This window comes from Haplochromis burtoni, unplaced genomic scaffold (assembly GCF_018398535.1).
Source record: "Haplochromis burtoni strain Fernald_Lab_line unplaced genomic scaffold, NCSU_Asbu1 Contig_9, whole genome shotgun sequence".
NCBI lineage: Eukaryota > Metazoa > Chordata > Actinopteri > Cichliformes > Cichlidae > Haplochromis > Haplochromis burtoni.
In genome coordinates, this window is record NW_024582370.1 from 3,283,492 (window position 1) to 3,296,164 (window position 12,673).

Consider the following 12,673-nt stretch of genomic DNA (forward strand, 5'->3'; position numbering starts at 1 on the left):
TTGGCACTTGCGGTGCCCCATACATGCGTCCCTTCTTAAATTGGGTCTGTATGAACCTGTATTTGTGCTTTTGGCATTTATCAGAAGAGCTGAAAGTCACCAAGGAAACTGGCAAGTAATGAATCAATCAAGACTTATTCATGATCAATAAAAGATTGGACTAATTAAATTTAAGTTAATGTGTGCTGGGTGGTTTCAGCTTTAACTCTGGCAGTGTTCAGTGGTGTGAGAGTAAAGGGGGGAAAAGTAAAAAACAAAACAAATTTAAGTAGATTTTTCTTTGCATAATTTACACAAGGTACATATAACCTCCATAATGTTTCTCCTGTTGCTCCTGTGCAGGTTAGGTCTGCAGTCTAGTTCAGCATGAGATGTACCTCCATGAAAACCGCTTTTAATCTTGATGTTACCTCACTAAGCACCAAAACTTGCTTCATGCAAACCTCTGGACGGGGATGAAATCAGCCCATGGGAGCAGAGGTGCTTCAGCAGCTGGCTACATTTCTCATATATTACTCCATAACTCCTAACAGGACACCTCATCACATGACTGAACAGGATGCTTTGCATGTTTCTAGAAAAATGGTTAACCTTTATATCTGGCCAAGAAACAAAGTGCAGAATGCAAGTCAGTCTGAGATTTTGCATCACTGAAGTGTCGTTTCCATATCTCAGTGCTACATGTGAGTGGGGCAATGATGATTTCAGCAGCTCTCTTATTCACAGGAGCACAGCAGGTAGCTCCAGATGTGTGATTTGGGAGACTTTTACATTCTACCTGACACAACTTCAAAGGGATTTGTGTCTCCTCCCGGGACCAAACTAAGGATCTTTGTGGCATTAAACGAATGTGCAAACCTCTACACCATAGCGCCACTACTTCATTCTCTAAAATATAGCAAACTGTCAATCTTAACCAAACTTAAAGCATCATCTTCACAAACATGAAATAACTGAAGGTAAAGACATGAAACAAATATTTGTCTGACACTATTCAAAGTTCGTTTTTATCATGGGGCCAAATCCTGAGATTACTTCCCAAATCAACAAATCTTAAATTGTGTATGTGCTTAAAAAAAACAAAACAAACCACACATGGCCAGACAGTAACAACTATTTATTATAAACACTGTACATCACAGAGATCCTAACCATTGATCCACATGTACACTACAGCCAACAGCACTGATCTCTTCATTGACCTTTTAAAAAAATATTTTTTCCAACACATACATTGGACCTAGGTCCCAAAAAGATAACTTTTAATCTACTTTATTAAAAACATACAAGTGTCTGTAGTTATGAAAGAAAAACAGTATAATTTAGATATACCCTTTTTCTTTTTGGAGCAGTGTTCGACAAATATTTGTAAAGTGAAGTCAGCGGCGTTTCACAGTGAAAGCAAACACTGCAGCTGTGGTGCAAGTCAACTGTCCTGCAGCGGAGAAGGCGGACCAGACGAGAGATCGGAGCCAATTGGGACAAATCTCTGAAAAACAAAATCAAGACAAATATTTATTCTGACTGTGTTGTGCACATCAAACACATCCGACCACAGAGAATATTTAAGCTGCTGTCCTGATGTCCGAGTGTTCTGTGCAGCACTCAGATCACACAGAGTCTTATTTTGGTCAGTGTTAAGTGCTTTAAATCTTACATCAGCTACAGAAGGAAAAAACAACAACAGACAAATAGAACTGAAATTAGTAGCACAAACTGACTAAAAGGTTCAATTCGTGCTATAGAAAATTACACCTTATTCCATTTACACAGCATACTTTATACACCTTTAAAGCAAAACCAAACAAGATAAAAATAAAGCAAATGTCGACAGTTTAATATTTATTTACCTCGTCTTGCTGTGTCCCTACTGCAGACGTACACCTGTAAATCGTCCTGAACTGTACTTTTTTCAAATATGGTTTAAACAACCCGTGAATACAGTTTGGAGGTAGATCATTTTGTACATCACGTGTGCAGGGTGAAAAAGTGTGAATTAATGTAGTTTAATAAATAATTAGTAATGTGTAATTGGTGAATAATAACCTTAATCCATTTATAATTCTTATAGCTTTCTTCTGAAGCTTAGAAATTGGACTCGTATTTGTTTCTACACAAGTTTCTATGAGGGAACAACAAAGTAGGTGCTCTCCATTTCTCAAGAAAACTCAACATTTTAAGGAACATATTAGCTTATTTTTAAATTTGACAGCACCGAGGGTTCGAAGATCGCAGGCATCCAATAACAGATTTTCAGCCTCGATTTCTCTGGGTTCATTGAATCCTTTAATGATATTAAGTTCTGTACATGATGAGATATTCAAAGTCTTCATCATTTTATGCTGATGAACATTTTTCTGAATTTGTTCCACAATTTGTCGATGCAGTTTGAACTTCTGCCTCTCTGAGATGCTATTTTTAAACCCAATCAAGTCATTGACCTGTTGCACATTAACCTAAACGTCTGTTTCTTTTAAACACCACTAACTTTTCCAGCCTTTTGTTGCCTCGTCACAACTTTTAGGACGTTTTGCTGCCTTCAAATTCAAAATGAGCAAAGATTTTTCTTAAAGAGAGACATTATCTCAATTTAAATGTTTGACATCGCCTGTGTTTGGAAACCAGTGCATTTTGTTGTCATTTACATTTTATACAGCGTGCCAATTTTTTGGGAATTGGGGTTTTATAATGATGTGTAAAACCACAGAGGACACATGCTCATCAGATTACCCGATTTTCTGTAATTAGCTCGCATATCTTAGACACGTCATTACAGATCAAACGACAGATGATGAAGATGTTTAGGGGAAAATGATACAAATGCACAAGCAAACATCTTCTTACGCCACTCTTCATGTGGAAACTAATGGTAATAATGATACGATCTTTAATATGGACGCACTGGTACAGCTGTCTGTTTGTGAGAAAATAATGATGCGTTTAATGTACCTTTATTGTTTTTTCCTGGACCACTGAGTGTGAAATAAAGATGGATTGATCTTCTTTAAGATATCTTTAGCTTCATACACTGCTGCAACAGTTATTTGTACACCGAGGGTGAAATCTCCAACTGATTTGTGCACAATTATCACACCCAATAATCAAACCGCTAAATATTATATATTTCTATAACTGATCATTAACATTGCTTTAAAACTTTTATTCATGTTCCAGATGGTCTTCATTTGAGCTTTTCTGTGCCACCACATTTCCAAAACAAGCGCGCTGTCGGTCTATTAAACTGACTGTTAAGCTGAAATGTTCACATAAATGATCAGAGAACAGCATCCAACCAAGAATGCACTGAAATAAAGCGTAGCGACTCTTTGATGATACTTAAAAATGCTTTGATTCGATGCTATAAACAAAAGAAGAGGTGGTGAATGTTGTTTACAGGCAAACACCAAAACCTGTTTAGTGGCATGAAACATAGGATCAGTGTGAGACTACAGCATCTGCACTGTGTGAACAGATGAAAACAAAACGTGTCTCCTTTCAGAATTTTCTTCCAGATTATGGCTACTCTGAGTTTTTATGATAATCAGTAGTTTGGAGAGCCAACGTACGACAGAAAGCGCTTTTTCTTTTGTGTTTATAGTGTGTCCGTTCAGAGGGCGATCGTTTACTTTGGTCTTTCTGTTTATTTAACTTTTTCAGTCAATTCAGAAGATGATTTTGTGCCTCTGTGAGAACATCCCCTTATCTGTGTAGATGCTAGAGATGCAAGGCCACGTGTCCTCCACAGAGAACAACTACTCCTCTGTGGCGTCTGTGTTTCCTTTCCACTCTTATACAGCACCAATGCACAACAACAAGTCGCCTCGAGGCGCTTTATATACTGAGATAGTGAGGTAAAGAGCCTGCAGACAACCCTAACAATAAGATGATCCCCTATGACACCTTCAGATCCCTGCTGCAACATCACCTGTGTTGTGCATAGGGCTGCCACGATTTGTCGACTAGTCACGATTACGTCGACTATCAAAATCGTCGACGACTGATTTAATAGTCGACGCGTCGTTTGAAGCTTTGTAAGATCGCAAAAGACGCAGGAATAAGTAGCAGGATTTAAGAGTGTAATAACGGACTGAAACAGAAGATGGCAGCACTGCATGTACAAGGATGCCAGCTGCCGTTAAACCCCGAAGAAGAAGAAGCAGCTGTGTCCCAGAATTCATAGCGCGGCCCAGCTTAGTTTCCAACAATGGCGGCAGCTAGTTAGTTTTAATATTACTCTTATTATTCTTTCTGGGTCACAAAATAAACGTTTAACATATTTTCAGGCGAGAATGTAGCTGTGTAAACCTCAAATATCGGCTCAGTTTATCAGGACACCACATATTTTCAAAAGCGCTCCGACGTTTTCGGAGACGTCTGTTACCCACTAGCTGATAGCTAGCCGGGGGCTAGGTCACTAGCGCCGTGAGAACACCGGACTCCCGGCAAATTGTTTTCAAACCCACCGCCGTCTTTCGCGACTCAGGTTAAATATATATGAGTCACTTAGATAAATTAAAAATGTTGTTGTTTGGCTTTTTTTTTTTTTTAGTATTTTATTTGTTCCTGAGTAAATCGGTTTGGCTGAGATTAAAGTTATAGTTTTTACACAGCTGAATAAACGTCAAGCAGACAGCTGATTATCAGAAGTGTGAGATGCTGGAGAATATACTCCGGTGTCCTGTTATATTTTAGATAGCAAGGAGTTTATTAAACTTTACCAAAACAATCTGCAAATTTCATTAAAATTGAATAAACTATCATCTTGTCTTTATTTTTAGTTAGCACCTTAAAAGCTTAAAGCTAATGATAGTTATATAAGAGCAGATGCTGCTGGTGCAATAAGCTGTAGTTTTATGTCCAGTGGATGATGATTAGTCGACTAATCGCATAAATAATCGGTGACTAGTCGACTATCAAAATAATCGTTTGTGGCAGCCCTAGTTGTGCAGGGTCTATTGCTTTTATGTTTGTACCATCATGGTTTCCCTTTTCTTGGCTTTTCAAAATGGAATAATTTGAATAAAAGTCACAATTAATCAAAAATCTGAACCTGTGTTGTTCTGCCAACTATCATTTTCTCTAGAAGCACACTCTGAACTGAATACTTCCATCCATCCACTCAACCTTGATCCAGTTCAGGGTTGCACTTTTGCTCTAGTCCAGCTGTCATAGAGCAAAACATGAGGTCCACCCTGGACGGGTGACCAGTCAATCACAGAGCTGACATGGATAGAGAGCCACACACACTCACTATCACACCTACGGCCAGTTTAAAGTTGCCACTTAACCTAACACACACGTCTTTAGACTGTAGAAGAAAGCCAGAGTACCTGGAGAGAACCCACTCAGGCAGAGCGACAGCATGCTGGTATTTTCAATTCAATAAAAAAAAGAAAAGAAAAGAAGAAACCATAAAGCAGTGATATAAAGTTTGTTACACTGCAGATTGTCAGAGCTACACTTACAGTGGACTCTTCGAAGTGCAAAATGGAGGCCAGAGGGTTTCCACAGGAAGGTCGAAGGGGAGCAAACCCAGGGGGAGCCTGGACAGACGCTGATGTGTAGGTGGCCACCTCCTCGTCCAAACGCAGCTCCTCCAGGGGAGGAAAACGCTTGCGCAACATCAACACTGCAGAACTCACAGAGCAAGTCTTCTGACCAACGAGATCTGTGACAGGAAAAAAATTAAATATCTGCAGTCTTCGTAAAAATTAATTAAAGAATCTAATTATTTAATAGCAGGAAAATTGTGTCAATTTTTGTCACTTTTTAAATCAAATATCGTGGTTCTTTTTCTCCTGGCACTCACTTTTAGTCTACACTTTAATAAATGTCACAACAGGCACACAACATTGTTAACCCTTTCCCCCATAAAGACGACACTTGTGGTTTTCACACCACGAAACCACTCGGTTCAGAAAACAGCTTCAATGGTTACTCCGAGTCAGCTTTCAAGAGGTTAAGGGGAGTGTGATCGATCAGAGTTACCTCTGTGCGGGCGCTGAACAGCGGGGGTGATCTTACAGCTCGGTCCTGGCACAGCCGGCACCTCGCCGTGCACTGGCAGCCCCTTTCGCTCTTCTGGTGAAACTGGAGCGCACTGATCCTGCAGAGCGGAGTCCCCCAGCTTCTCTAAACGCGGCACTCTGAACAACTTTTTACCCGTCGAGAAAAAGATAACAGACTCTCTGTGCTGGGCCTGCAAGAACATCTGTTCTCCCACTAACTTCTCCTCCTCCTCCTCATCATCGTTGGTCCTGCTCTTCTCCTCCTCCTTGTCACAGTGAGATTTACTCTGGAGACATGAATAGAAAACAAAAATACACTGACTGTTAAGCTACTACTTTAATCAGAAGAACTTAATTTAATGTGGATCGGTCGCTTCAAATTCTCACAGCTGAGGCTTGAACTGGTCGCTGCTCGCAATCTTTTTCTGTCACATTTGCGCTCTGCTCTTCTTCTTCTTCTTCATCAAACAGTCTCTGGACCACCTCCTGCAAAAGGTTAAAGGAACTGTAACTGACACAAAATAAAATGTGCATTTGTCCCCAAGTATATTGTAGTTACATGATTTTTTTAAAAGTAATAATTTTATAAATTAATGCAGCGCTCTCTTTCTGCTTCACCTCTTTTCCTGCGGCGGTGCCCAGAGTTTGAAGTGTTTTACATTTGGAAATTTGTTTCTTTAAGATTTAATTCCTTTGTTATTTATAATTCAGTTTGGTTTCATCATAGTCCAGACTGGGTTTGCTCATTTCATTTTCTCGTCTTTATTGTCCAATATGTTTGTTATATTGTTTTTACATCTTTTTTTGTTTTGTGTAGTGAGGTACAGTGGTTCCAAATTAAATGGAGTAGTGTACTCCCAGCGCTGATCCCAAGCCTGGATAAATGGGAGGGTGAAAATAAGTGCCAAATCAACCAGTCGCACCTGTCCGCTGTGGTGACCCGTTGGGAAATAAGGTGCTCAAAAGTCATGATGGATAAACATTTATTGGGGGAGTTTGAAGAGTTATTAAAACACAAGACAAAACACTTCTGAAGGCAGCTGATTCGCAGTCACACCACAGCATGTTGTCCTGACCCAGTCTACAAGGACCGACACCAAGAACATTTCCTGTAAACTTTTTTTTACCTGCATCTCTGAGGACTAAAATCGAAGCACACCATCAGCACTAATCTGATCATTATCATTATTATTGAGGCCCACAGAGAAAGACATTTCTTTTGTGCCTCGTGGAAGCTGTCAGACAAATAAAACCACAACAACAAAGACGTCACAATTACCAACACTAAAGGCACAGAGATAAAAGCGAAAATACGTGCAAGTGACACCATATCATACCTGATCAGATATTATATATCACCTGGATTTAGGGATGGGTATCGAAAACCGGTTCTTGTTGAGAACCGGTTTTCGATGCCATTTTTGCAAACGATTCCCTTATCGATTCCAGTCGCCCCGAATGACGTCACCACTTGCGGAGCGTCATTCACCTGGCAGGAAACACGGCGCCTCAAAACTTTGTTATACTTTAGAGAACCGGATGACAACAGGGCAACTTGCAAAGTAGATATTTCATTTAAGGGAGGAAACACTACGAATATGCAAAAGCATTTGCTCACAAAACACGCGATGACACGCGTGTTTTTAATTCCGCTCCGGACTCGTGACTCTCAACCCAGCAGCAGCGCTAACGTTTGCACGTCCTCTCCCGTTAATGCGGCAGGTAAATAATCAACTAACAGTGCATATTATGTTAGCGCATCTGCCTTATTACAAAACCTGCCATTACTGTGCATTTAGGTGACCATGATGAGAGAGACAGACAGAGTCTGGCTCAGATGCTGGCAGTTCTCGCTGCAGTCTACCGGTAGCGTCTCCTTTCAGGCCAGGATAGACGAATGTCACCGAGCAGTGACTAAGTTTGTGGTAAAAGGCTTGCACCCATTTGCCACAGCAGATGCCCCCGATTTTCGGTAAGTGAATGTGTTTAATTGTAGGCAGGGACATTACTGGATATTCTTGTGTAATTGCTACAGAATAATTTATTAGGATGATTATTTAGTTATTACAATCTAGTCAAGCAACTTTTGCTCACCCCAATTATAACAAATATATTATGCTAAATAAAGACAGCAATGAAACTGAATTTAAAACAAAACATAGATGACATTCTGTCGCCTCATCAACCACCAAGATCTCACTGCCTACAGACATTCAGTAACTCTCATTGGATAATGTTAATAAATATCTTTCACTAAATATGAACGTTTTCTACCTGTCCTTGTTTAAATTATGAAAGAAGTTATTATGCCTGAGAATCTCTAGAATGTCGAATACTTTCCACTAAACAGTTGTCTTCTACTTTGGTTAGTTTTTTTAACAACCATTTAAAAAACATATTTTGCTTTTGTTTTATTTTTTACTGCAATTCCTGTAGAGTAGCTTTTATAGTGTTAATTCAGTATGTGCTACAAAATAAAAGCCTTTCCTTTACATTAGGTTTGTGGGCATTTTATTTTGAATTGATCATGGCAGCGCGGCACGGTGGTTAGCACTGTTGCCGCACAGCAAGAAGGTCCTGAGTTCAATTCCACCATCAGGCCGGGGTCTTTCTGTGTGGAGTTTGCATGTTCTCCCCGTGTTTGCGTGGGTTCTCTCCGGGTACTCCGGCTTCCTCCCACCGTCCAAAGACATGCAGCTTGTGGGGATAGGTTAATTGGATAATCCAAATTGTCACTAGGTGTGAATGTGCGATGAATGTGAGTGCATGGTTGTCTGTCCCTGTGTGTTGGCCCTGCGACAGACTGGCGACCTGTCCAGGGTGTACCCCGCCTCTCGCCCTATGACAGCTGGGATAGGCTCCAGCGCCCCCCGCGACCCTGCTGGGTTTGTAAGGCCATGTTACTCCTAAATTTCTATCTTGTTCAAAGAGAAGATATAAAACAAAGTTCTAAGCTATCGACCTTAGTGTTCTCCTTTTTTAAAAAGAATCAATAAAAAATCGAATCGTTAAACAGAATCGAAAATGGAATCGGAATCGTGAAAATCTTATCAATACCCATCCCTACCTGGATTTGTTCAACAGAGTTATACTAGAAGGTATAAAGAGATGCTTAGTGAGGCCTATTCGCAATGAAGGATGTCTCGCTCCTTCCCCACCGCTCATCACTCCCAAAGTTGGGATACTGACATTGTAGCTTAATATTTTAAAACCAAAAAGCTTTTTTGGTTAGAACTTTTTATGTGTTCATTTAGATTAGTTCCTGATTCCCTTTTATGGTGACTAAACAATATTTACGCAAAGTACTTAAGAACATCTTTTGGCACTGACACACACACACACACACACAGTATAAAAGGTTAAGTCAGGGTTTCCCATCTCACCTCCTGTTGGGGCTGAAGGTTGGTTTTGCAACTCTTGAATCCAGGGGTGCCGTATGGCGACTGATGCCATTTCTGCAAACAGAAGCATTATGAGTTAACGCGGTGATTGTGCACAACACAACAGACTACCTGGACAGAGTGCCAACATACAATAAATACATACTGACCATAGCAGACAGGGGCTGATGTCTGGTGTTGCGGACTCTCTGTGGGGTCCATTTGTTCAGCGCCGTCTCTTTGAGTGCTGCTGATGCTGCTGCTCAGGAGAAAAAAGCCACGTCACATCAGATTAAAAGGACAACGAGATAAGAGTGCTTTGGGTTTTATAAAGATAACGAGTGGAGCAATGCTGCATCTTACTTGCTGGCACAGCAGTCGCCTCTGGACGATTTTTTCTAACCGGCACTCTCTGAGCCTGAAGACAGAAGAAATTATTTCAAAGGCAGCACTTAAAAAGCAAAAAAAGCAATAACAACAATGTAACAAGTATGAGGAAGTACAGAAGTGAACACAAATTTACTGTGTAGATTGAAGTCGCCCTGCTTGGTGGACAGACTGAACTTCGGGGTGTTGTGCCCACGGGCCCTCCGCCTTTCACTCCCTCGTTCTGGAGGATGCTTTGCAGCGCAGCGGGGTCTGGAGAGAACTGCACAGACTTCACTGATCCTGTGAGAAAAGTACAGACAACAATCATTTAAATAATATGACGTAAGTGTAATACTGAACATTATGAACACCCAACTAACACTGCCTGATGTTTAGTTTGAATAAAATTGGCTTCCAGTTAATGAGACTCATAATTGTGGCATTTTTCCTTGGGGATTTTGTGCCAAGCGCATGCTGTGTTCTCCATCTTACACTGACCTGCAGGGGCTCCAGCTTTCTGTCGGCTCGTCATGACGGACACTCGCTGGGGCTGCACACATGATCATTGGACACCTTTAAAAAATGTTTACCTGCTGCAAATATAGGCATTAAAAACAAACAAACAAAAAAAAAAAGCATGATAAAGAATGCACCGCTGTGAATCCAACTCACCAAATAGTTGTACGGTTTGGACTGCGGAGTCGTAGGCGCCGGACCTGTGACGCCCACTCCTTCGTTCCGGAGGATGCTAAGCAAAGCCGCGTGGTCAGGCTGGAAGTTCTCCCCCTTTTCTATAATGCAAAAGAAAAAAGCCCAAGAGAAACTCTCTTAATATCTTCATTTTCACTAGACAAAATAAATGGATTTCCATGGATTTAAAGGAGTGAGGGAAATACAGCCTGCAAGCTTTAAGTGATTATCCACAAAATATAGGTGGAAGTTTGTGCCTTAGATGCGATAAATAAACAAGCTTACTACCTTTTGAAGAATTGCACTGCGTGGTCTGACTAGCATGTGCTGTTTTTGAATGGTCTTTTAGGCTGAGCAGGTTCATGCTATTCAAATAGACCTCTGCACTGGGAGTAGACTGTGCAGAAGTAGCAGCACTATCAGGACGGGATGACATAGCGGTGGACAAAGATGAAGTCTGAAATGTGCTGGAAGGCCCAGTTGGTCCCGATAGGTGGGAAGCATCTTCTGTTGTCTTTCCGAGAGGCTTCCCTGCAGCTTTGGTTGAATCCTTGTTGCCGTTTAAAGCGGTTGGATGTTTAGACGGTTTTGTGTTTGCATGAGTCCAAAGCTTTGGGACAGCCAGAGGTTGGTTTTCAGCAGCCGTTCTTGTGCTTTTGGGCTGTGACAGATTAAAAGGTACAGGCCGAGTGAGTGGCTTTTTCTTCGGCGCTTTTCGCTGCAGAAAAAGGAAAATGCTTATTAAACACATCAGACTAACCCGAGTAAATGAAAAAATATGGAAATCTACAGGATCAAAAGGAGATGCTTACAGCCAGAGGTTTCTCCTCCCACCTGCAGTGGGACTGACTGAAGTCCGAGGGAGTCTGAAGATGGAGGGACTTTGCAAGCACCGGAAGCCTGCTTATACCTGCTTGTAGAGGTGCCTTTTTACCAGTGGCTGAGCTTCCTGGATCTTTGTTCTCAATATCTTTGTTGGAAAGGTGAGATGCTGACATGGGTTTGGAAGGCTTTGGGTCTGCTACCTTTTTGTTTTGTTCATTCTTCATTCTGAAAAAAGAAAAACGGTCAGCTTTGTCACACAACCCAGCTCGAGGCTGGGAAATCACCGGAGGCAGCATGCAAAGGGGGAAAAAAGGGGGGAAAAAACTGATCCAAGGACAAAGAAAACCAGACAAGATGGGAGGCAGATACAGGAGAGGAACAAGCTGCCTGACATTTTTAATACCAGTACTGATTTGATACCTGAGATCTAGAAAGGTATATTTTACTATGAGACAAACAAATAAACACGCTTCTGTAGACAGACCAAATAAGTCCCAGCTCTTAAATTCTATATCAGTAACTGCGGCTCAAATCATCAGTCTCACCTCATAAAGTCACTGCGGATTTTATTCTGACTCTGTTGACGAAGGATTGGAGAAGAGTCCATGATGAGGAGATAAAGCTGTGAGGAGCAACTGAAGCAACTAAAGACAGAAAGAAATTAAAGCTGAGCAACCAAAATACCAAACAGGCTTCTAACAAGGGTAGTATGGAGATGGGCAAAAGACACCAAACATGCAATGAAAACAAAAACAAAAAAGAAACACGAGACTTTAAAACGTTAACATGTGCTAATTTAAAGTTCTCAAACAATCTGTCTAATCGTAAAAGCGCATGCCTGTTAGTAACACAGTACAAACCATCGTGCTGACTTGTGAAAATTACCCCAGAGAAGCTAGCTTTACCCCGATCACAAGCCTGGCTACATACGGACCTTCTGTGTTCTTATAATTCAACAGAGTATCCGTTTCTTCCTTCCGATCATCCAGTAAAGTATTTCAGACCGGAACAGCTCCAAATGTTTTGGTTTATCGGGTGTTTTGTGCAGATTTAAAAACCACTAGCCCCGTCTATTCTCACCACAGTGGGCTGTCAACTTCCTGGACTCATATGAGTTTGTAAAAAGCGCGCTTTGCCATTGGTCGAAATAAGAATCCGTATCAGCCAATGGCCGCGTGCGCTTTGGTCAGGATAACGTCTTCGACCAATGAGAAATGGAGTTTCATAAACAACTCCATGGTAACGACGCGAAAGTTGTTTTACCACGTGACAGCGTGTTGCCGCGGCTTCCCCCTATGTGCAAAGTACAGACATTCAGAGAAACCAATAATAATAATAATAATAATAATAATAATAATAATAATAATAATAATAATAATAATAATAATAATAATAATAATA

The 12,673-nt window shown here is 40.9% G+C and overlaps 1 protein-coding gene across 1 annotated transcript; it reads right to left on the reverse strand.

Annotated features, from left to right (window-relative positions):
- Nucleotides 1-1,028: 1,028 nt before the first annotated feature.
- Nucleotides 1,029-12,372, reverse strand: troap (trophinin associated protein). The gene is made up of 14 exons (XM_005914847.3): nt 12,353-12,372; nt 11,818-11,916; nt 11,260-11,497; nt 10,736-11,165; nt 10,430-10,548; nt 10,256-10,307; nt 9,912-10,057; nt 9,752-9,806; nt 9,559-9,647; nt 9,392-9,463; nt 6,396-6,494; nt 5,989-6,295; nt 5,466-5,668; nt 1,029-1,489 (listed from the first exon to the last, which is right to left on the reverse strand). The coding sequence occupies exons 2-14, from the start codon at nt 11,877-11,879 to the stop codon at nt 1,427-1,429; spliced, it is 1,935 nt and encodes a 644-aa protein (XP_005914909.1). The 5' UTR covers nt 11,880-11,916; nt 12,353-12,372; the 3' UTR covers nt 1,029-1,426.
- Nucleotides 12,373-12,673: the final 301 nt, after the last annotated feature.